This window comes from Coregonus clupeaformis, unplaced genomic scaffold, assembly GCF_020615455.1.
Source record: "Coregonus clupeaformis isolate EN_2021a unplaced genomic scaffold, ASM2061545v1 scaf2923, whole genome shotgun sequence".
Lineage (NCBI taxonomy): Eukaryota > Metazoa > Chordata > Actinopteri > Salmoniformes > Salmonidae > Coregonus > Coregonus clupeaformis.
The window spans coordinates 1-26099 of NW_025536377.1; the positions used below are offsets into that span (position 1 = coordinate 1).

The 26099-nt window shown below is 44.6% G+C and overlaps 1 protein-coding gene across 1 annotated transcript; it reads left to right on the forward strand.

The window, feature by feature from the left end:
- Window positions 1-6418: 6418 nt before the first annotated feature.
- On the forward strand, window positions 6419-10346 carry LOC123489268 (protein shisa-6; the record flags this gene model as incomplete). The annotated part of the gene is made up of 1 exon (XM_045219947.1): window positions 6419-10346. A coding segment is annotated over one exon (691 nt), but the record flags the coding sequence as incomplete, so codon positions are not given.
- Between the last annotated feature and the right edge of the window lie 15753 nt (window positions 10347-26099).

Sequence of the window (26099 nt, forward strand, 5' to 3'; positions counted from 1 at the left end):
CAGTGGGGGAAAAAAAGTATTTAGTCAGCCACCAATTGTGCAAGTTCTCCCACTTAAAAAGATGAGAGAGGCCTGTAATTTTCATCATAGGTACACGTCAACTATGACAGACAGATTGAGAAAAAAAAATCCAGAAAATCACATTGTAGGATTTTTTTATGAATGTATTTGCAAATTATGGTGAAAAATAAGTATTTGGTCACCTACAAACAAGCAAGATTTCTGGCTCTCACAGACCTGTAACTTCTTCTTTAAGAGGCTCCTCTGTCCTCCACTCGTTACCTGTATTAATGGCACCTGTTTGAACTTGTTATCAGTATAAAAGACACCTGTCCACAACCTCAAACAGTCACACTCCAAACTCCACTATGGCCAAGACCAAAGAGCTGTCAAAGGACACCAGAAACAAAATTGTAGACCTGCACCAGGCAGGGAAGACTGAATCTGCAATAGGTAAGCAGCTTGGTTTGAAGAAATCAACTGTGGGAGCAATTATTAGGAAATGGAAGACATACAAGACCACTGATAATCTCCCTTGATCTGGGGCTCCACGCAAGATCTCACCCCGTGGGGTCAAAATGATCACAAGAACGGTGAGCAAAAATCCCGGAACCACACGGGGGGACCTAGTGAATGACCTGCAGAGAGCTGGGACCAAAGTAACAAAGCCTACCATCAGTAACACACTACGCCGCCAGGGACTCAAATCCTGCAGTGCCAGACGTGTCCCCCTGCTTAAGCCAGTACATGTCCAGGCCTGTCTGAAGTTTGCTAGAGTGCATTTGGATGATCCAGAAGAGGATTGGGAGAAAGTCATATGGTCAGATGAAACCAAAATAGAACTTTTTGGTAAAAACTCAACTCGTCGTGTTTGGAGGACAAAGAATGCTGAGTTGCATCCAAAGAACACCATACCTACTGTGAAGCATGGGGGTGGAAACATCATGCTTTGGGGCTGTTTTTCTGCAAAGGGACCAGGACGACTGATCCGTGTAAAGGAAAGAATGAATGGGGCCATGTATCGTGAGATTTTGAGTGAAAACCTCCTTCCATCAGCAAGGGCATTGAAGATGAAACGTGGCTGGGTCTTTCAGCATGACAATGATCCCAAACACACTGCCCGGGCAACGAAGGAGTGGCTTCGTAAGAAGCATTTCAAGGTCCTGGAGTGGCCTAGCCAGTCTCCAGATCTCAACCCCATAGAAAATCTTTGGAGGGAGTTGAAAGTCCGTGTTGCCCAGCGACAGACCCAAAACATCACTGCTCTAGAGGAGATCTGCATGGAGGAATGGGCCAAAATACCAGCAACAGTGTGTGAAAACCTTGTGAAGACTTACAGAAAACGTTTGACCTGTGTCATTGCCAACAAAGGGTGTATAACAAAGTATTGAGAAACTTTTGTTATTGACCAAATACTTATTTTCCACCATAATTTGCAAATAAATTCCTTAAAAATCCTACACTGTGATTTTCTGGAATTTTTTTTCTCATTTTGTCTGTCATAGTTGACGTGTACCTATGATGAAAATTACAGGCCTCTCTCATCTTTTTAAGTCGGAGAACTTGCACAATTGGTGGCTGACTAAATACTTTTTTCCCCCACTGTAAGTCATGAGCAAAATGTCAATGGGGTTATGAGCTGAATCCATAGGAAGACATCTCTGTATGTGAGATGGGTTTCTTGAAACGCAGAAGCACATGTTAAAGTCACTAGATTCAGCCCCATTGTCCCCATCTATCGACCCATTGACTGACATCTAATTGTCATGTAATTTGGCTCCATCTGTGGACCATGTCATGGTGCTAATGTCTGGTAATGACATATTAACAGCCATTTCTCCATACCCACATGTGTCTAGATGCCAACAAGATGGGACTAATGTCTCTGAGATGAGATCTGGGTCAACCCGATTATTGTCATTATACTTACTCTGCATGATGGCTTGACTTTCACCATTCTCCATATCCCCTATGAGAGCTGCATGATCTACAATATGCTCCTCCTCTAGTATCCTGTGGTTGGTTGCGTTGCATGTGTCATGCAAAAGCATTAGTTCCTTCCTGCTCGAATGTTCAATAGTGTTGTATTAAAATAAGTAGGGGGTGGTATTCTAGTGCATGCTTGTATGTCATGCTTAGTGTGGACACAGATAATCAATGTGACTAAACCTGTGATGTGGACAACATTGATAACATCTGAATTGTCTATATTCAGCAATGCGTTGTACTGCTTCTTCATCTAGTGCTGCTCAATAGAAACATTACCCACTGGGCACACACTGGTTTAATCAACGTTGTTTCCACGTCAATTCAATGAAATTACGTTGAACCAACGTGGAATAGACGTTGAATTGATGTCTGTGCCCAGTGGGTAGATAGAAGACCATGAAGTAATCCAAGGATTGCATAACCTTGATGAAAAAATGAATAATCTCATACATGTTATGCACCAATTTAAACTCCCTTCATAGTATGTTTCATAGTATGTTACATGCCTTTAGATCGTCGATTGTGTATCTTCCTTATCAAACCAAGGGTTCTTCTCTTATTTTCATAGGGCGTTGTAAACACACTGAAATCACAGAGAGGAATCCAATTAAACAAAAAAAGAGTCTCCGTTTGAGCTGGGACCCATAAACCCTAAAGTTTTTTGTCAGAAAAGTGAATCATTTTAAGTTCTCTACCTACCTACAGTACAGTAATAATAATAAGCCATTTAGCAGACGCTTTTATCCAAAGCGACTTACAGTCATGCGTGCATACATTTTTGTGTATGGGTGGTCCCGGGGATCGAACCCACTACCTTGGCCTTACAAGCGCCGTGCTCTACCAGCTGAGCTACAGAGGACCACACAGTGACAGCTCTTCTGAGAGGAAAGTTCCCTCATACCTCTGATAGATGCTGTGGCTTTGTGCAATGAGAGAGGCTTTGGAAAAATGCCAAAAACGTATATAATGAGTTGCTTTTTTAATGAAACCATCTAGAGAGATGATGACGAAAATCTAATTAATATGGTTCATTTGTGATTCTAAATGCACATACTGTAGTCTGTGTGTGATACCTCCTCCTCCTCCTCCTCCTCCTCCTCCTCCTCCTCCTTCGTTCTCCCCTGTCCGTCAGATAGGACTGGAGGGAGCCGGAGATGGAGGACACTACTCTAAAATAACCTGCTCAGACCCTCCAAGGAGCCAGCGAGTGGAGGGGAAGGGAGGGGATGGGGCAGTAGGAATCGTATTTGGCTCGGTCTTCTCCTTCCTTCTGTAATCAACTTAAAAGGCATTAGAACACTCAGAACAACAGAGCCCCTTTAATCCTCATGCAAAGCAAAAAGCTAAATGATATTATTGTGGGCCCCTTTCTCTTACCACGCCTTATCGTAATTCCCTCTAAAGATCCCTTTATAATTGATGTTTCACACGTTTTTTACAAGTGTATCTGCATTATGTGATTACTGCTTCGTCTGAGCCGGATGACGGCGTATTGGGATCAATAGCTACCACAGATGAATATACTCGCCATATTGAATTTAATCTGGGAGAGTGGAGACTTTAGTTTATTTAAGGTTAAGGAAAGGGAAAGGGGATACCTAGTCAGTTAGCCACGGCTAGCAAGTTGAGATGTTTGTGGTTTCACCTCACCTTTGAGACCCCTTGCCCTCTCAAAATTGAACGCAAGTTAAAGTGCAACGTCTTATCCGCAGTAGTAAAGAAATGAACCCAGCATATATTTATTTAACATAAAAGTAAAAAGGAAGGAAATACAAAGCCCTATGTGAATTATTTACAAAAGGCCTAACATTTTTAACAGCAGTTAAAATGTCAAATTGAAATTGATTAAAGCATGAGAGGAGAGTTGATGGAAATGTCTCTGAGTACAACATGAAATCAACCCCTATTTCAACATGGCATAGTATTTTCAATGCAATGATGTCAATTCTAAATCTTAGATCTATAGGCTTAAGATAAACTGAACCCTAATCCCTATAACTCTTGGCAACGAAGAGGCACTTAAATTAAGCTAAGGGACATGCCCTGTCGATTGTAAGTCGCTCTGGATAAGAGCGTCTGCTAAATGACTAAAATCTCAAATGTAATGTAAAAATGATTGTGGGCAAGCTATAGCCTCTGGGTCAGTGTTGTTGACATTTCCTACCATAATGTCATCTAAAGTGACCCCTGGAGAAAAAGACAGAACGCTATTGCCAGAAGCCTAACCCAGGTCTTCTTCATTAGTGATGCATGGCTGGGGAAAATAAATCCTTATGGAGAGAAAAAAAAGGTGACCTTCTCTATCCAGGCGTGGCATCTATCCAAGGAGGAGGGTTGAAATGTACATACCAAAACAAAATCCTTATCATCTAAATCTCAGTCAAGCGCAGTATTGTCCCAACATTTTTAGACCAACTCTGTGTGTTCTTGAGGCCCTGGGATATTAGCTACTGAGGTATCTACCCCCCCAGAGATGACAGTTAGTAACAGTAGTTTCAGGGTGCCATCAATCTGATGTTGCCAGGCCTAGCCAGTCTAAAAGCCTGTTTAAATGTCATTTGAGAGGAGCCCGCCGCTTTTCTCATGCAGATGTAATGACTTTAACATCAGGAGAGTGTTAGCACTCGCTGTAGAGCCCCTCTGCTTTTAGCAGTCAAACCACTGGCTACCCTGCAGTGCCGCACTCGCATCACTGACAGTTGGATTGTTTTGCCTCGCGGCAGGCTTACAGTGAGGGAAAAAAGTATTTGATCCCCTGCTGATTTTGTACGTTTGCCCACTGACAAAGAAATGATCAGTCTATAATTTTAATGGTAGGTTTATTTGAACAGTGAGAGACAGAATAACAACAAAAACATCCAGAAAAACGCATGTCAAAAATGTTATAAATTTAATTGCATTTTAATGAGGGAAATAAGTATTTGACCCCTCTGCAAAACATGACTTGTTGGCAATCACAGAGGTCAGACGTTTCTTGTAGTAGGCCACCAGGCTTGCACACATCTCAGGAGGGATTTTGTCCCACTCCTCTTTGCAGATCTTCTCCAAGTCATTAAGGTTTCGAGGCTGACGTTTGGCAACTCAAACCTTCAGCTCCCTCCACAGATTTTCTATGGCTAGGCCACTCCAGGACCTTAATGTGCTTCTTCTTGAGCCACTTCTTTGTTGCCTTGGCCGTGTGTTTTGGGTCATTGTCATGCTGGAATACCCATCCACGACCCATTTTCAATGCCCTGGCTGAGGGAAGGAGGTTCTCACCCAAGATTTGACGGTACATGGCCCCGTCCATCGTCCCTTTGATGCGGTGAAGTTGTCCTGTCCCCTTAGCAGAAAAACACCCCCAAAGCATAATGTTTCCACCTCCATGTTTGACGGTGGGGATGGTGTTCTTGGGGTCATAGGCAGCATTCCTCCTCCTCCAAACACGGCGAGTTGAGTTGATGCCAAAGAGCTCAATTTTGGTCTCATCTGACCACAACACTTTCACCCAGTTCTCCTCTGAATCATTCAGATATTCATTGGCAAACTTCAGACGGCCCTGTATATGTGCTTTCTTGAGCAGGGGGACCTTGCGGGCGCTGCAGGATTTCAGTCCTTCACGGTGTAGTGTGTTACCAATTGTTTTCTTGGTGACTATGGTCCCAGCTGCCTTGAGATCATTGACAAGATCCTCCCGTGTAGTTCTGGGCTGATTCCTCACCGTTCTCATGATCATTGCAACTCCACGAGGTGAGATCTTGCATGGAGCCCCAGGCTGAGGGAGATGGACAGTTATTTTGTGTTTCTTCCATTTGCAAATAATCGCACCAACTGTTGTCACCTTCTCACCAAGCTGCTTGGCGATGGTCTTGTAGCCCATTCGAGCCTTGTGTAGGTCTACAATCTTGTCCCTGACATCCTTGGAGAGCTCTTTGGTCTTGGCCATGGTGGAGAGTTTGGAATCTGATTGATTGATTGCTTCTGTGGACAGGTGTCTATTATACAGGTAACAAGCGGAGATTAGGAGCGCTCCCTTTAAGAGTGTGCTCCTAATCTCAGCTCGTTACCTGTATAAAAGACACCTGGGAGCCAGAAATCTTTCTGATTGCATACTTATTTCCCTCATTAAAATGCAAATCAATATAGAACATTTTTGACATGCGTTTTTCTGGATTTTTTTTTGTTATTCTGTCTCTCACTGTTCAAATAAACCTACCATTAAAATTATAGACTGATAATTTCTTTGTCAGTGGGAAAACGTACAAAATCAGCAGGGGATCAAATACTTTTTTCCCTCACTGTATAGTCCTTTCCACACCAGAACAGGAGTGGAATTATTGTGACGCAAGAGAGCCCCTGCCTTCTCCCGTGAAAACATAACGACAGAAAATGCAATCAAAGGGGAATTGTAGGAGTTGTCACAGTAGAACTGCTGAGCTGATCCACTCAGGAGGAGTAATGTTTCTCCTCCCCCTCCCCCTCTCTCCTCCCCCTCCCTCCTTTCCCATTCAGGTGATAAGGATGTAGATGAGTACTACATGCGGAAGCGACACCAAGACTTGGCAGGTCGGCAGACTCTGCAGCCGCCCCACATGGTGAAGCTGAACGCAGAGCCCCACCAGCAGCAGCGTCAGCGGCCTCACCGCGTCCAGAGGGCCATGTCCCAGGACCATGTGCTGTCCCCAGAGAGGACCCCACGCCACGGCTACGGCCTCTCAGCCTACAACATGGGCGTGTCTTCCTACGGCAGCCGCATCCTCTCAGAGGAGCAGCTGCTTTCCGCAGACCGCCTCCAGTCCCAGGACCCCCTGCTCTCGCCGGACAAGATGCTGTCGCTGCGGCGCTCCAACTTCCGGGAGAAGGCCATGTCGCGGGCCATGTCCCATGTAGACATCAACTTTGTGCCCACCACACCTGTCATGGACCAAGCGAAGCGCTACGCTAAGATGCAAAAGATGCACTCCCATCCCACTACCATCAACGACTCATACAACACGCTCACCGTCAACCACCCGACCACCAACAAGAGGCAGCAGTTTGCCTCGCGACGGACACACACGGTGGACCATCTGCAGTACATCCCAGGCCACCAGCACAACAACCAGTACCGCACGGCCAGTAAGAATGAGGTAACTGTTTAACGAGAGGGTGGCTGGCCAAGGATTCCTGTGTCAACAGACTGTCAACAGCTGAAAACAGCAGAAACTTCCAGAGGTGTGCAACCTCACCATAGGTCTTCTTTTCAAAGTAGCCAACAACTAACTCTTCTTGCTTTCAGCTCAAGCTCTCCGTTTCATTCAGATTTGGATTATCACAACTAGAATCAACAACCACAAAGACATCTGTACTTTTCTCTATAGGGCAACATAAGGGCTTTGCACGTTGACACATAAGGAATGCTTTTTGTCAGAGGTTATCCGTAAGAAGACAATATTTTTTAAAAAGGGGAATTGGAAAGGTACTGGATCAACTTTATAAATATATACATATATTTACTATTTGTATTTTCAGTCCTTGTTATAGCTTTAGAGATTCTTATTGAACTTAACTGGTGTTAGAACTTCAAGAGGTGCCTCTCGAAATTGTTCCCATTTCAATGATGAAGTGGATTTGTGGGTTAAAAAGCACAATTAATGGGGGGTTTTCTCTGTTGATTTATTCGTATTTTTTTGTAACGGCCAGCACATATCAGCTTATTAGTGGATATAGTGTCAATTTCCGTTGCATAAATGATTGTAAATAGGCTATATTAGCAGCATTATACACTAAATGAGAAGAGCTGGCCAAGTGGAATTGTTGAGTTTCTACCCAAGAGTCTTTCACAATTAAAGATCACAATTTCAGATTAGTCCAACCCCTGAACAAATATTTGATACTAACAAATGTGTACAATAATGTGTGTGCGTATGTGTGTATATTTTTGTAACTGTGCTTGTAGGATGATTGTGTATGGCTAGGGTTGAATCAACCTCATGCCACTGTTAATTGGCAGCTTTAGACTGTAGACACACTACTCCACAGGTGAACATGTAAACTAATGCTTCTTTCAATAGCTTAATTTTCTGCACTCATTCCCTCGCTATATAAACCAAGTGGATGACCTCCATTTGTTTTGAGTTTGGAAAAGCTGCTTTCATTTTGATATAAAGTATTGTTGTATATTTGACTCCATTCGTCAGAGTTGAAGAATAATAGTTGTTGGTATGTGTTTACAATGGTTACATTGTTGCAGGTGTGTTGACGTACCTGAAACAATCGACAAAGAGGACATCATTATAATCACTAGCTAAGCAAGGATTAAAACTGTGAATTTTTTGTCCAGATGTTTTCATTAAAGCAATGCCTTATTGTGTGGAAGCCCATACTCATGTTCTTAACTGTACAATCACGCTTTTTTTATGTCTTGTGTCTAACGTGTTGATCCGTAACCAGCTTTGTATGTCATTTTTTATCATGGATGATTTACCAGCAGTACAGAAGCAAAGGACAGAATCAGTGTCGGAGATATACCTCAGAATCTGTAGGGCACAAATTTGACAAGGATGATAATCTTATATTAACAACACGCTCTTTGAAAAGAAGCAAATTAAGTGATTGTTTTAAGCAAAAAACATAATAAACTAGAATAGAAAAGATATATCACAGGATAATTTAAAAAATCTTCCACTTTTTCCGATTCATACAGACTTCCTTGTGGACTCCCACTGTGTCCTCTTATACTTATAGAGTAACAGACACATCAAAGTACATGTTTTGTAGTAGCTTTTACTTTTCAACTATCTCTCCAGTTAACAAGAAAGTCCAAAGATTATTGTAAAAACCTGAGTCATGGAAATGGGTATGTAGACATTTACTGTAGAGATGTTGTAATAGAAATTTGCTGGTCATTGGCAATTTCAAACGTTGTCACTGGTGCACTACCTTAAATGTTAAGAGCTTTGGTATCCATTGCATAATATTGTTACAACTTGTGCAGTGAGTCCATATTTAAGACTCACTTTTGCTTAGAATTTGTCATTACAACAGAGGCTAACATTGCAATTTTTCTTAGTAAATTATATGCTTATATCATTATATGATTAGCTATACTATACTGTATGTTCACATGCAATGTAGACACAGTAGAAATTGATGCACTTGAAATATTAAGAGCAATTATTACACTAGTTTCAAGCCCCTGTATCAGCTAAGATATTGAGAGGATAGCAAATACAATTTAATTTATTTTGAAGTTCAAGTTAAGGCCAGAGTAAAAAAAAAAAAAAAACTTAATGGTGCAATATGGAGTTTCATAGTCCTTGTCAAGCTGGAATGGTAGTTTTATAGCCCTGTGATTTTTTATTTTTGTAGCTATGTCAGAGCAATGAAAAAATGACATTTGATGGCCCTGACTCTGACATGGGATGCTATGGTGGCACTGTTAGAGCTACAACACTGTGTTGTACTGATGTCAGACCACCGGAATCTTACAGACAGGTCTCTAAGCAACCATCTGTCTGGCTCAAATACATCCACCCCATTACAGAGCTCTGGTTTTACTTTCCAGTCAGTCAATGAAATTGTCCACAAGAAGCTTTTCTCACACACATGAGGCTAGAGCTCAGTTTTGGCAGTAGGTTCTGAGACTAACATGCTGTTAAGTTGTTGCGTCCCATGATCTATCTGCTGTAAAAGCACTGTTTTACTTTTGTTGCAAATATTCAATTTATTAAGCTTGTATTTTTATGTGTCAATGTGGTATGAATGAAAATTCCTTTGTGTCTTTGTTGCACAAACAATGGAGGACTAATTTAAAAAGCTTCAAAGCAAACAGTATACAACTGTTCCTGTGCAAATGTTTTTGTTTACAAATGAATTATTAAAGCACATCCCATGTGTATTGTATAAACCAATAATCAGTTTAGTAAATATGGAGTCAGGGAATTTTTTTCACATTTTCATTTATACAACATTCACGAATTAGAGAGTGAATTGGTAATATTGGTATTATGTTTTTTCATGGCTGAGGTGTAAACATTTGACTAACTGTTTCTAAAGAATGACAGAGAACCATAACCCACATATACTTTCTATATGGAATTATACAACTGGCTTGATAGTCTAATAAATGTATAAACCTAAACATTTCAACATCAAATTAGCATATACCCCATAGATATAATACTATGGACCTCCAGGTTAAGTTACAAAACGTAGTTATCCTGTCACCTATATTAACTAGACTAAATGCTACTCTGAGCTTTTTGCAAGAAGTTGTCCAAATTGCAACCTCACCCACAAGGTCTTACACGCCACATATTTGGAATAAGCATGAAACAAGACAAATAAAAAACATCTTTATCCAATGCAGTGCATTGATGACAAGACATGCTATAGTATCCCTTTGTCCTTTGTCATTAAATAAAGCTTCCAGTCAATTTGCCATTTGCTCTTCCACTGCCGTAGTTTGCATAACTGTATTGGTAGGTAAAGTTGTTAACTACACATTAATGATTCAAATCAATAGGGGAGCATTATTAGCTCTTTTTCCCTTCCTCTTCCCCTGAGAGTTTGAATCTACTGTATTGTACTATCGACAGAGGTCACTGACCTAATGGAACTCACAGTAACAACAGAATACATTATGACTGCCATTACTCTGATGACACACATATTAATACCCACTGTTTCCAGAACAGCCAGTGCAATTTCAAGCCTCTTTAAATTCACAGAGTCAGAAGAAAACACTTCCTCGCAACATGAAAACAAAAGCCTTGTGGTTACAATTGTGTACAGATAAATGGGAAACAGCTATGGTTTTCACATTGTGTAGGACCCTCCTATTTGCATTTAGATGGGAATAGGTCATGGCTATTGGAACTTGTGTGGTAAGAAGGAAACAGCAGTGGTCAGACACATTAACAGACAGAAAGCTAAATGAATCTATGCAAATTGGTCCATGGCAGAGTACATTGTACATGTGGTCCTCTGTAGCTCAGCTGGTAGAGCACGGCGCTTGTAACGCCAAGGTAGTGGGTTCGATCCCCGGGACCACCCATACACAAAAATGTATGCACGCATGACTGTAAGTCGCTTTGGATAAAAGCGTCTGCTAAATGGCATATTATTATTATTACATTAACCAACTGAACTTATTTTCCATTAATAGTTTTTTTATGAAAAAATAATTTTACACAGGCCTGACAAAAATGAACTTACAGATGTAGGATCTTAATTTGCTCAATCATTAGTTACTGAGAATTTTCCTGAACCGCTTTGTGATTTACATATATTCACTGAAAACCCACACTAACAGTATTGCATTTTTCATGTAGCCTACTTTTGGCCAGCTAGTAGCCTAACCAACAATCAAGCAACATTATAGAATAAACATTCAACTCCTGTTGCTGCAGGATTATTTTGCTGTGACAATATAGGTCAAATGCAGATCCTACATCTGTATATTCTAAGTCATACAACTCAAGGGAGTTCTCTGATATCAGAGAAGTTGTGGCTTTACCTCAGGGTAAACAGTTCAAAGGAAAAGCCACAGCCAACATGAAGACGGCCATGTTGTTTCTGCCATGGCTCTTGTCATTCACTGCACATTTCACCAGACTACTGCTTTGAGGCCAGGTTTTTTATGGAGTGACCTTTCTATCCTTCTGGGATGAATTTGAGCAACATGACAACTTAAGAGTATGACAGACTTCTCCCTGTATTTCATTCTTCTGTATTACACTGGGGTTGACCTTCTGTCTCACCACCTACGTACCTGATCAGATCAGAATCCACAACACCATGGAGAATAGGATTGTCTAGGATTGATAGCACAGTACAGGGAAGGAATACTATGAGGAATGGGGACCAAGTAGCACATTCCCCTGTCACTTGCAATACAGTAAAAACTCAAATAACAGGTGTTGACCAACCAGAAGGGAAATAGTAGCCATTTCCTCAGCAATTAAACTTTAATAACCTATTCAGAAACATAGCCAAGATTGGACGACATTGATTGAGTGTGTGTAATAAATGGTTCACCACTGCAGCTCCAGGGCCCATGGGTGCAATATAGGCTATGGATGTGGGCAACATGTAAATGCAGAGAGTAAGTGTCGGTGCTAAGGGAGGCCTGTGTGTGAGGAGTGTTAACAGCATGACATTCAGCGCTGACTAGCTGACCGTGGGAGTCAGATGATGAATGCACCTAACAGGGCCCGGCACTGTTCCAAGCACTAAATCCCCCAAGCACACACACAGCCCCCACACAGCCCCCATACATCCCCCACACAGCCCCCATACAGCCCCCACACAGCCCCCACACAGCCCCCACACAGCCCCCACACAGCCCCCACACAGCCCCCACACAGCCCCCATACAGCCCCCACACAGCCCCCATACAGCCCCCACACAGCCCCCACACAGCCCCCACACAGCCCCCATACAGCCCCCACACAGCCCCCATACAGCCCCCACACAGCCCCCACACAGCCCCCATACAGCCCCCACACAGCCCCCACAGGCTGACAGTATTGATCCCCCCCAACACTACTTAGCCACCACTTAAATGAGGGCAGTCAATTGGATAGCGTGCAGGCTCGTAGGCGCCCAAGGTATTCTCTCTTTGGAATGGTGTGGTTGGGTGGAGGAAGGAGAAGGGAGAGGGTAGAATGAGTGTAACTACAGTTGGTGAGGTTTGGTGTTGTAAAGGCCTGTGGGCAGCTATGACGATGTTCGACTTTCAGTAAAACCAATAATGATCCTTCAGTCAACTCAAGTCATCGGCCACTAAGCTGCTTCGCCAGCCAGAACTTCCCCTCATCGAGTGGTAAATTAATGGATGATCATGAGAAGTGGCTGTATGCAGGTAATGATACATAATGGATATACTATTAGGGTCATTTCATAATGAGGCCTGACTAAGCGCCACCAGACCACGGGCGGCCTTCCACGTTCTCTCATATCGCTGATCTGGGCCCTCATCACCTTGGCTGCTTTCAGCCACAGTGTGAGGTTATGAGCCTACTGTGAGAGAGGACTAAGTGGGAAAGGGCATCTGCCCAGCAAATGATGATGATGATTACTGTAATAACCCTAATTACAACAATCAGGGGAGTAATAATGGAAAACCTTTCTGCTGTACAGCTCATGGGAGTAGCTTTTCAATGGAGAACTGCAGTAAGAGAGAGGGGTTTAGGTGAAACCACATTACATAGACCATAATAATAAACAAAGCGTCATCACATAAATATTACAGCCGTGGGAGGGTTTCATCCTTGTAGCTGTGTGGGTTAATATATTAAAATGTTTGTCTTGGGGTAAGTTGAGGCTATGGCCATGGGGGGTAAATTGAGCCAATGTTTTCTTCCCAGGCGTAATGCAAGGCATTATCACTGGGACATGAGGTAACAACAGGGCCGGGCCTATGTTAAAAGTGTTTGTTAGGTGTTAATCCTGTGTTAAAATATGCTTAAAATTATTAAAAGACAGAAAAGTTATTGTGATTGAGACATGGTTTTAAAAAGGTAGTGGTAATATTTAATTCAGTACAAAAATGTGTACGCGACTCAACTAACCCTGTCCTAGGCTCAATTTACCCCATACCCGGAGTAAGTTGTGCCAATAGACCACTTTCTTTTTGAAAAGCTATGTTTTCAAAACTGGAACGTTTACATGAATACTGATTATTTCCAGGGATACACAACATCCTAAAATATATGTAGAAATCTTTGTTAGAAAGAATACAATATTTCCCTTGATGGAGTGATGCTGAATGTATAAAATGGTTTAAATTACCCCACTCTCCACTACCTATTTCTTCAGCCTTCCACACAACACACTGCTATTGCCTAGTAATCATATCATAGGCTATATTACATGGACGTGTACATCTAAATGTAGGCCTACAACGTTTTATATGCATTTTTATAATCATCTGCTTTGTCACATATGCTTTATTTGACATGAGTAGGATGAGCATTACAAAGTGCACAGTAGGATTGTAGTTTGCACTCTCTTTATCATCCTACAGATGGCAGTATTGCAGTTATTTTAAAGAGGTTTATCGCAAATCCATAGGACTTGAATCGACAGTCTTAATGTAGGAAAACACTTCCTACTAGTAGCTAGTAGCCTAGTCAAGGACGCATCAATGCAATGTTGGCACACAACATTTTGTTACAGACCAACTGAACAAAAGTAAACCTTGAATTTGTAGATTTAAAATACCTATTTACCTCATTTAATAAATTCCATTGGTTGGTCGATATAAAGCCTAAGATCTTTGATGGGCTGATGAAGGATTTGTGCCAGGGTATAATCAGTGCTGCCTGTTGAAGTTAGCATAGGGTTAACGTGTGCCATGTTATTTGATGGGACCAGCTACAATTTAGTGTTCTGTCACATGCAAGTAAATCAAGGATTTTAATTGTCTGATATGCATTTTGCGCCAGAAAACCTGTTTAAATTTAAATGGTTGCTTATGTTCGCAAGCAGGACAATGGACCCCATGCATTTACAGTTGAAGTCGGAAGTTTACATACACTTAGGTTGGAGTCATTAAAACTAGTTTTTCAACCACTCCACAACTTTCTTGTTAACAAACTATAGTTTGGCAAGTCGGTTAGGACATCTACATTGTGCATGACACAAGTCATTTTTCCAACAATTGTTTACAGACAGATTATTTCACTTATAATTCACTGTATCACAATTCCAGTGGGTCAGAAGTTTACATACACTAAGTTGACTGTGCCTTTAAACAGCTTGAAAATTTTCAGAAAATGATGGCATGGCTTTAGAAGCTTCTGATAGGCTAATTGACATCATTTGAGTCAATTGGAGGTGTACCTGTGGATTTATTTCAAGGCCTACCTTCAAACTCAGTGCCTCTTTGCTTGACATCATGGGAAAATCAAAAGCCAAGACCTCAGAAAAAAATTTGTAGACCTCCACAAAGTCTGGTTCATCCTTGGGAGCAATTTCCAAATGCCTGAAGGTACCACGTTCATCTGTACAAACAATAGTACGCAAGTATAAACACCATGGGACCACGCAGCCGTCATACAGCTCAAGAAGGAGACGCGTTCTGTCTCCTAGACAGGGGCGGTGTGTTCAATAGGGCGATATGGGCGACGCACTGCCAAACGGGAAAAGGAAGGGATTTTTTTTCTAATCAATTATATCACGGCAACAGTAGTTATCAGTGTTGTAATCTAGACGTCTGATCTGCCACAGTGCCACTAAATGTCCAATCAGGCTAAAGTCGTGCTTCAAATGGCCCCCCCCCCTTTTGGGGCGATTTCAGTCAGGTTGAAAATCGCCCAGAAGTCTGTCATAGACTCCAATGTAAAATCTATTTTTTTTCAAATATCAGAGCTTTCAATACAATCTCTATGGGTTTCTGAGGGCTTGCACTTACGCGCTTTCGTCATACGTAACATATAACCATGAACGTAACTAAGAAAAGAGCGGGTAGCAGCGTCAATCAATTCACTACTTATATCAAAATGGCTAGGCTTCAGTGCAACTCGATTGTGTCTTTGAAAGAAGTTCCTTTTTGTCGGCGAACAAATGAAGATAAATTGGCAACGAAACAATTAGGACCTCCCAGACCAAATTTAATAATTCAACAGGTTTCTACTAAAGGGGGAAGTCCTACACCCGAGGATTTTCCAAAAATTGGTACGAACGAAAAACCTGGCTAGCAGGCTGCGATGTAGCTAATGCAGTCTTCTGCTACCCCCTGCTTACTCTTTCACCCTGAAGGCGGCACGGCAGACAGCACCGCTTGGACAGCGACTGGTGTGTAACGGACATGCACCATCTTTCAGGAAAGATTAAGAAACATGAGCTGTCAAAGACCCACATGGATAGCTGTTTGAGATTGTCTGCTTTGGGGAGAGTGAACATTCCCACTCAACTGGATGAGGGATACAGGCTAGCTGTCCGCCGCCACAACGATGAGGTTAGTGTTGATAATCACAAGTTTACTGGAGAACTGAAACTGACAAGGCTGACAAGATAGGACCCTTTTGTCCATTGTTATTGGATAGGAACAGAACTTATAACCAGCTCCTGACCTAAATAGATCTTAGCACAACATTTTACTCAACATATCATATTCCATATTCACTATAACAAATATATTTACTACGACATTAGCAAGAACCGCCACATCCTCAGCCGGCTAATCCAGTGTGTGAAGTTTTGCGGAGTGTTTGAGTTAGCTTTGCGAGGCAAAGATGAAACTGAGGGCTCCACCAACCCTGGTAAGCCAACACTTTTGAGATCAGTCAATAAATGCTTCTGGTATTGACTTATATGCTGCCCCTGTCTTCATGTTGTTGCTGGACATATATTTTTTAAAATGTGTGTAGGTCACCTAAATCATCAGAAAAATTGCCCCCCCTGAGAATTTTTTCAGGAGCCGCCACTGCTCCTAGAGATGAACATACTTTGGTGCAAATCAATCCCAGAACAACAACAAAGGACCTTGTGAAGATGCTGGAGGAAACAGGTACAAAAGTATCTATATCCACAGTAAAATGAGTCCTATATCGACATAACCTGAAAGGCCGCTCAGCAAGGAAGAAGCCACTGCTCCAAAACCGCCATAAAAAAGCCAGACTACGGTTTGCAACTGCACATGGGGACAAAGATCGTACTTTTTGGAGAAATGTCCTCTGGTCTGATGAAACAAAAATAGAACTGTTTGGCCATAATGACCATCATTATGTTTGGAGGAAAAAGGGAGCTGCTTGCAAGCCGAAGAACACCATCCCAACCGTGAAGCACGGGGGTGGCAGCATCATGCTGTAGGGGTGCTGGTGCACTTCACAAAATAGATGGCATCATGAGGAAGGAAAATGATGTGGATATATTGAAGCAACATCTCAAGATATCAGTCAAGAAGTTAAAGCTTGGTCGCAAATGGGTCTTCCAAATGAACAATGACCCCAAGCAGACATCCAAAGTTGTGGCAAAATGGCTTAAGGACAACAAAGTCAAGGTATTGGAGTGGCCATCACAAAGCCCTGACCTCAATCTTATAGAGAATGTGTGGGCAGAACTGAAAAAGCGTGTGCGAGCAAGGAGGCCTACAAACCTGACTCAGTTACACTAGCTCTGTCAGGAGGAATGGGCCAAAATTCACCCAACTTATTGTGGGAAGCTTGTGGAAGGCTACCCGAAAAGTTTGACCCAAGTTAAACAATTTAAAGTCAATGCTACCAAATACTAATTGAGTGTATGTAAACTTCTGACCCACTGGGAATGTGATGAAAGAAATAAAAGCTTAAATAAATAATTCTCTCTACAATTATTCTGACATTTCACATTCTTAAAATAAAGTGGTGATCCTAACTGACCTAAGACAGGGAATTTCTACTAGGATTAAATGTCAGGTATTGTGAAAAACTGAGTTTAAATGTATTTGGCTAAGGTGTATGTAAACTTCCAACTTCAACTGTAGGTCAGAACACTCATGGAGATATATTACATAATATGGGGTTACATTATATTAGCACCTTTCTAACACATGCAAAGACTATTTCAAATACAGTACATGCGCAATTAGGGCCCAATTCAGATTCAGGAAATGTATGCCTTTCTTACACACGCCTTTCCTACGCACTTCTCAGTAGTATTAAGACTTACCTTATGCAGGTGCGTAACGGGCTTTGCACAATTTTGGGTTAGGAAAGTATGTATGAATCGTAGAAAAAACAGGTTTGGAGAGCCTTTATACACAAAATATATTGATTAATCAGATATACAGTGTTTGATTCATCCTGAAAGTTTTCATAATCAAGTTCAATCCATGAAATATTGGAAGTTGGAAAAAAAGTGTACAATAAGGGTTGAACAATAGTCTTATTAATCTACCCTAATCCTCACTAATCATGGAATTGTGATGTCAACGGTCCAGGTTTAAACTGCTACGTGTGGTCTGAGTTCCATAATGATTCAAATAGCTAGATGTCCCAAATTATTGCACAAAATTAGCTTAATATGATCCAGTATTGCTAGCAATCCTCAGGAACAATTTACACGGATGTGATAGAGGAAAGAAAGGTAAACGGAATGGAATGGAATGGAAGGATGCAAAATGTAAGCTACAAATTGAAGAAAACTAACACTAAAGTGACAGTTATAAATGTATGTGAGTCTTACTGACGGTGGCTCCTGATAGTGGCTAATATTTAACATGATATAAATTGTAAAATAAAATGGATTAAAGCCCGGGCATATAATTAAAACATTCTAAAGAGCAGGTTCAGCCCTACAGAAGCCTATAGCTTGGGTCTCCAAATTTCATCCACGCAAATTGTGAGTGCATACAATACACATTCACTGTGGAAAAGGGTCCGCAACACATGTCATGTTAATATGATTTCAGTTTGCTTCCATAAGACTGGTTTCACATTAGTCTCCAGGAATCATAAGGAAAAATCATACAAAACAATTGCTATGTGTATTTACAATCCCCTTCTCCAAACAGATTACTTATTTACCTTGCTCTTATCATTTTATAAATTACAGTGCATGGTGAATGCTGTTATTTCTATCAGAAAAAATAAATAAAGTAGAAGCTTTTTCCACTGCTTTTTCCACAAAGTTGGTGGAATTATGAGGGAATTGAATCAAGGTCAGAATACGTAGACACACCTCCCCCACACTTTCATTTCTTAGATCTCCACCCGAACGAATAGCGGGTGAATAGCATGCTATTCTCATGCTTAAGTTCAATGTCATAATACGCATAGAGAGAACAGTGTATAAAAGGGAATTTTGTTCCATTTACGCACACTTAACTCAGGTCGGAATTCCCCACCTTAAGGGTTAAATCATGTTTAACAAAGTCAGTCATGAATTCTGTATTGTTGTGACTCAGAACCTGGCAAAACAACTGCAGTCATACGGATTAATCATGCTGAAGTCGAAAGTCTTTAAATTGCTTACATTTCTCCACTCTCGACTTATCCACTACCTCTCAGGAAGTGTTTTCAATTATTGTCAGTGGTTTCTGCCACCTTAATTAATATGCTGTCTGCATTGTCTTATTGACAACCGCTTCCATTAATCACCACACATACATACACATTCCACAATTCACTCTCCATCTGGTCCTCCTCCTCTCCCTCCTCTCTCTCTCTCTCTCTCTCTCTCTCTCTCTATGGAATATGTTCCGGGATTCTTCCGATGGCATTGAGGAGGACACCATATCAGTCACTGGCTTCATCAATAAGTGCATCGATGACGTCGTCCCCACAGTGACTGTACGTACATACCCAAACCAGAAGCCATGGATTACAGGCAACATTCGCACTAACTAAAGGATAGAGCTGCCGCTTTCAAGGAGCGGGACTCTAACCCGGAAGCTTATAAGAAATCCCGCTACGCCCTCCGACGAACCATCAAACAGGCAAAGAGTCAATACAGGACTAAGATCGAATCGTACTACACCGGCTCCGACGCTCGTCGGATGTGGCAGGGCTTGCAAACTATTACAGACTACAAAGGGAAGCACAGCCGCAAGCTGCCCAGTGACACAAGCCTACCAGACGACCTAAATTACTTATATGCTTTCTTTGAGGCAAGTAACACTGAAACATGCATGAGAGCATCAGCTATTCCGGACGACTGTGTGATCACGCTCTCCATAGCTGATGTGAGTAAGACCTGTAAACAGGTCAACATTCACAAGGCCGCAGGGCCAGACGGATTACCAGGACGTGTACTCTGAGCATGCGCTGACCAACTGGCATGTGTCTTCACTGACATTTTCAACCTCTTCCTGTCTGAGTCTGTAATACCAACATGTTTCAAGCAGACCACCACAGTCCCTGTGCCCAAGAACACTATGGTAACCTGCCTAAATGACTACCGACCCGTAGCACTAACGTCTGTAGCCATGAAGTGCTTTGAAAGAAAGGTCATGGCTCACATCAACACCATTATCCCAGAAACACTTGACCCACTCCAATTTGCATACTGCCCCAACAGATCCACAGATGATGCAATCTCTATTGCGCTCCACACTGCCCTTTCACACCTGGACAAAAGGAACACCTATGTGAAAATGTTATTTATTGACTACAGCTCAGCGTTCAACACCATAGTTCCCTCAAAGCTCATCACTAAGCTAAGGACCCTGGGACTAAACACCTCCCTCTGCAACTGGATCCTGGACTTCCTGACGGGCCGCCCCCAGGTGGTACGGGTAGGTAACAACACACACCACCACGCTGATCCTCAACACGGGGGCCCCTCAGGGGTGCGTGCTCAGTCCCCTCCTGTACTCCCTGTTCACTCATGACTGCATGGCCAAGCACGACTCCAACACCATCATTAAGTTTGCCGATGACACAACAGTGGAAGGCCTGATCACCGACAACGACGAGACAGCCTATAGGGAGGAGGTCAGAGACCTAGCCGTGTGGTGCCAGGACAACAACCTCTCCCTCAACGTGATCAAGACAAAGGAGATGATTGTGGACTACAGGAAAAAGTAGAGGGCCGAGCACGCCCCCATTCTCATCGACGGGCTGTAGTGGAGCAGGTGGAGAGCTTCATGTTCCTTGGTGTCCACATCACCAACAAACTAACATGGTCCAAACACACCAAGACAGTCGGGAAAAGGGCACAACAAAACCTATTCACCCTAAGGAATTTTTCGCAACAAAGCCTCCTTCACTCATGCTGCCAAACATACCCTCGTAAAACTGACTATCCTACCAATCCTTGACTTCGGCGATGTCATTTACAAAATTGCCTCCAACACTCTACTCTTCAAATTGGATGTAGTCTATCACAGTGCCATCAGTTTTGTCACCAAAGCCCCATATACTACCCACCACTGTGACCTGTACGCTGGTCCTCACTACATATTCGTCGCCAAACCCACTGGCTCCAGGCCATCTATAAATCACTGCTAGGCAAATCTCTGCCTTATCTTAGCTCATTGGTCACCATAGCAACACCCACGCGTAGTATGTGCTCCATCCCCAAAGCCAACACCTCCTTTGGCCGCCATTCCTTCCAGTTCTCTGCTGCCAATGACTGGAACGAATTGCAAAAATCTCTGAAGCTGGAGACTCTTATCTCCCTCACTAACTTTAAGCATCAGTTGTCAGAGCACCTTACCGATCACTGCATCTGTACACAGCCCATCTGAAATTAGCCCACCCAACTACCTCATCCCCATATTGTTATTTATTTTGCTCATTTGCACCCCAGTATCTCTATTTGCACATCACATCATCTCTTGCACATCTATCATTCCAGTGTTAATACTAATTGTAATTATTTTGCACTATGGCCTATTCATTGCCTTACCTCCATAACTTGCTACATTTGAACACACTGTATATATATTTTCTGTTGTATTTTTGACTTTATGTTTTGTTTTACCCCATATGTAACTCTGTGTTGTTGTTTTTATCGCACTGCTTTGCTTTATCTTGGCCAGGTCGCAGTTGTAAATGAGAACTTGTTCTCAACTGGCTTACCTGGTTAAATAAAGGTGAAAAAAAAAGGAGACTGAAAAGATTTGGCATTGGTCCTCAGATCCTCAAAAGGTTCTACAGCTGCACTATCGAGAGCATCCTGACTGGTTGCATCACTGCCTGGTATGGCAACTGCTCGGCCTCCGACCGCAAGGCACTACAGAGGGTAGTGCGTACAGCCCAGTACATCACTGGGGCCAAGCTTCCTGCCATACAGGACCTCTATACCAGGCGGTGTCAGAGGAAGGCCCTAAAAATGGTCAAAGACTCCAGCCAACCTAGTCATAAACTCTTCTCTCTGCTACTGCACGGCAAGCGGTACCGGAGCACCAAGTCTAGGTCCAAGAGGCTTCTAAACAGCTTCTACCCCCAAGCCATAAGACTCCTGAACACCTAATCAAATGGCTACCCAGACTATTTGCATTGCCCCCTCCCCCACCTATTTTACGCTGCTGCTACACTCTGTTTATTATCTATGCATAGTCACTTTAATAACTCTACCTACATGTACATATTACCTCAATTACCTCGACTAACCAGTGCCCCCGCACATTGACTTGGTACTGGTACCCTCTGTATATAGCCTCGCTATTGTTATTTTACTGCTGCTCTTTAATTATTTGTTACTTTTATTTCTGATTTTTTTCAGGTATTCTTTGGTGATTTACCCTCCTGCGCCTGACTCCTTCTAATCACACTCATCACAGAATCACCCACCCAAAATGGAGTCAGCGGGAGAGGAGCGCATGCCTGGAGTCGTGGCACGGGTCCAGGAGCATTCCACGATGCTGGCCAGCTTGGGGGAAGTGATGGATCGGGTTCTTCAGGTTGTCCAACGCCTGGAGAGGAGAGGACCCGATCTGTCGAGACCAGCTGGCCACCCGGTTAGCTGGCCACTCAGGGAAAGCCCTGGAGTGGGCCAACGCTGTTTGGAACGAAGGAGTAGCCGCATTGGAGAACTACGAGGAGTTCGCTCGCCTCTTTCAGGCTGTCTTCGATCACCCGCCCGAAGGTCGAGATGTGGGCGAGCGGCTGGTCCACCTGAGGCAGGGGACGAGGACCGTGCAGGACTTCGCTTTGGAGTTTCGGACTCTTGCAGCGGGGTCCGGGTGGAACGAGCAGGCCCTGATCAACCATTTCCGGTGCCATCTGCGGGAGGACGTCCGACTGGAGCTAGCCTGCCGGGACACCATGCTGTCCTTCATGCAACTGGTGGACATGGCCATCCGTTTGGACAACCTGCTGGCAGCCAGAGGACGTCCTGGAAGGGGTCTGCCCGTTCCCACCCCGGCCAACTCGGATCCCGAGCTGATGGAGCTGGGTGGAGCCACCGTCCGAGAGAGCGGAGGACGACAGCAACAGTGCCACTCTGGTGGCACGAAGGGACAGTACACCACACGTTGTCGTCAACGCTCTTTTGGGTCTGGAGGCGGCAGGCAGGGCACTCTCGCATCACCCCAGTTATCGAACACCCACACTCGTTCAGAGCCCTCTGCTGCGCACTGTACCCTACCCATCTACTTTCCCGATCACATGGTAGTTCCCCAGTGTAAGGCGCTAGTCGATTCAGGCGCAGCTGGGAACTTTATGGACAGGGCATTCTCACGCCGTCTAGGCATTTCATTGGTTCCCCTATCCATTCCACTCCCCATCAGAGCACTTGATAGTCGACCATTAGGGTCCGGGTTTGTTCAGGAAGTTACTGCACCAGTCACCATGATTACCCAGGAGACTCATTGTGAGCAGATCACTTTTTTATTATTCAGTCCCCTGCTTTCCCTGTGGTATTAGGGTATTTGGTTAGCACTCCACAACCCCACCTTCTGGCCGCAGAGGGTTCTCACAGGGTGGTCAGCAAGAGTGTCAGGGGAGGTGTCTAAGTGTTTCCGTTGGTGCAACCACGGTGGAAAGTCCAAACAGTACCTCCACCGTGCGCATTCGCCCCGAATACCTCGATTTGGCGCACACGTTTTCAAAAACGCAGGCTACCAAGTTACCACCTCATTGGGCGGGGGATTGCGCGATAAACCTCTGGGTAGACGCTGTACCTCACAGGAGTCATGTGTACCCCCTGTCGCAGGCTGAAACGGCGGCTATGGAAACATACGTCACCGAGTCCCTGCGCAAGGGGTATATACAGTACGTCCCTCCACTTCACCCGCCTCCTCGAGTTTCTTCTTTGTGAAGAAGAAAGACAGCGGTCTGCGCCCGTGCATTGATTATCGACCACTGAACAAGGAGACGATCAGATTTAGTTATCCTCTCCCCTCATTCCGTCAGTGATCGAGTCAATGCATGGGGCGCGCTTCTTCACCAAATTAGATCTCAGGAGGGCGTACAACCTGGTGCGTATCCGATGTGGAGATGGAGGGAGATCACATTTCAGCCGTGCGTAATTGGCCGACTCCAACCACGGTTAAGGAAGTGCAGTGCTTCTTTGGCTTCGCCAACTACTATCGGAGGTTTATCCGGGGCTTTGGCAAGGTCGCAGCTCCCATTACATCCCTGTTGAAGGGTGGGCCGTCCCGGCTCCGCTGGTCTGCTGAGGCTGACCTGGCCTTCAGCAGACTGCGGGGTCTGTTCACCTCAGCCTCGGTACTGGCCCACCCCGATCCATCACTACCGTTTGTAGTGGAGGTGGATGCGTCCGAGGTAGGGAAAGGCGCTGTCCTGTCTCAACGCTCGGGCAAGCCACCCAAGCTCCGCCCCTGTGCCTTCTTCTCTAAGAAGCTCAGCCCGGTGGAGCAGAACTACGACGTTGGTGATTGGGAGCTGTTGGCTGTTGTCCGAGCCTTGACCGTGTGGAGGCATTGGCTCGAAGGGGCGAAACACCCTTTCCTCATCTGGACGGACCACGGTAACCTGGAGTACATCCGGGCAGCGAGGAGGCTGAATCCTCGCCAGGCCAGGTGGGCCCTATTCTTCACCCGGTTCTATTTTACACTGTCATACATCCCAGGTACGAAGAACGTGAAGGCAGACGCATGGTCACGGCTGTATGACACAGAGGAGAGGCCCAGAGACAACACCTTCATACTCCTGGCCTCCTGCATTGTGGCGCCGGTAGTATGGGCGATGGATGCGGAAATAGAGCAGGCATTACACACAAATCCATCGCCACCTCAGTGTCCAGCTGGGCTGCGGTACGTGCCTGCTCTTATCCGTGATCGGCTGATCTACTGGGCACACACGTCACCCTCCTCTGGTCACCCAGGTATCAGTCGTACAGTGCGCTGCCTGACCGGAAAGTACTGGTGGCCTACCTTGGCTAAGGACGTGAGGGTGTATGTCTCCTCCTGCTCGGTGTGCGCCCAGAGCAAGTCACCTAGGCACCTCCCAGCAGGTAAGTTACAACCTTTACCAGTTCCACAATGACCATGGTCTCACCTAAGTGTTGATTTCCTGACTGATCTTCCCCTCTCCCAAGGTAACACCACCATCCTGGTCGTTGTGGAGCGCTTTTCCAAGGCCTGCTGCCTCCTTCCTCTGCCCGGTCTCCCTACGGCTCTGAAAACTGCGGAGGCCCTGTTTACACACGTCTTCCGGCACTACGGGGTACCAGAGGATAAAGTGTCTGACCGAGGTCCCCAGTTCACATCCAAGGTCTGGAAGGCGTTCATGGAACGTCTGGGGGTCTCGGTCAGCCTGACCTATGGGTTCCACCCCGAGTCTAATGGGCAGGTGGAACTGGTAAATCAGGATGTGGGTAGGTTCTTGCGGTCCTACTGCCAGGACCGGCCGGGGGAGTGGTCAGTGTTATTGCCATGGGCAGAATATGCCCAGAACTCTCTCCGCCACTCCTCTACTAACCTAACGCCATTCCAATGTGTTTTAGGTTACCAACCGGTTCTGGCACTGTGGCACCAGAGCCAGACCGAGGCTCCTGCGGTGGATGACTGGTTTCGGCGCACGGAGGAGACGTGGGACGCTGCCCACGTTCACCTCCAACGCGCCGTGCGTCGTCAGAAGGCCAACGCTGACCGCCACCGCAGTGAGGCCCCGGTCTTCGTACCGGGGGATCGGGTCTGGCTCTCGACCCGGAATCTGCTCCTCCGCCTGCCCTGCCGGAAGCTGAGGAGTCCTGAGGAGAATCAACGAGGTCACCTATAGGTTATTACTTCCCCCTGATTACCGTATTAACCCCTCGTTTCATGTGTCTCTACTCAGGCCGGTGGTGGCTGGTCCGCTCCAGGAGTCTGAGGTGCGGGAGGTTCCTCCACTTCCTCTGGACATCGAGGGGGCCCCGGCGTACTCTGTCCATTCCATCCTGGATTCGAGGCATTGGGTGGGGGGCCTTCAGTACCGGGTGGAGTGGGAGGGGTACGGTCTGTAGGAACGGTGCTGGGTCCCGGTGAGGGATATCCTCGATCCCGCCCTGTTGCGGGATTTCCACCGTCGCCATCCGGCTCGCCCTGCTCCGCTGCTGGAGCTGCGCATCAAGGGGGGGTACTGTCACGACTTCAGCCGAGGCTGCCTCCCCTCCTTGTTCGGGCAGGCTTCGGCGTTCGGCGTCACCAGCTTACTAACCACTGCCGCTCCATATATCATCATTCAATTTGTCTTGTCAATTACACACACCTGGTTCATATCCCCTCATTAGTCAGTGTATAAGTGTTCCCTCTGCCCCCTTGTCCTTTTGGGTAA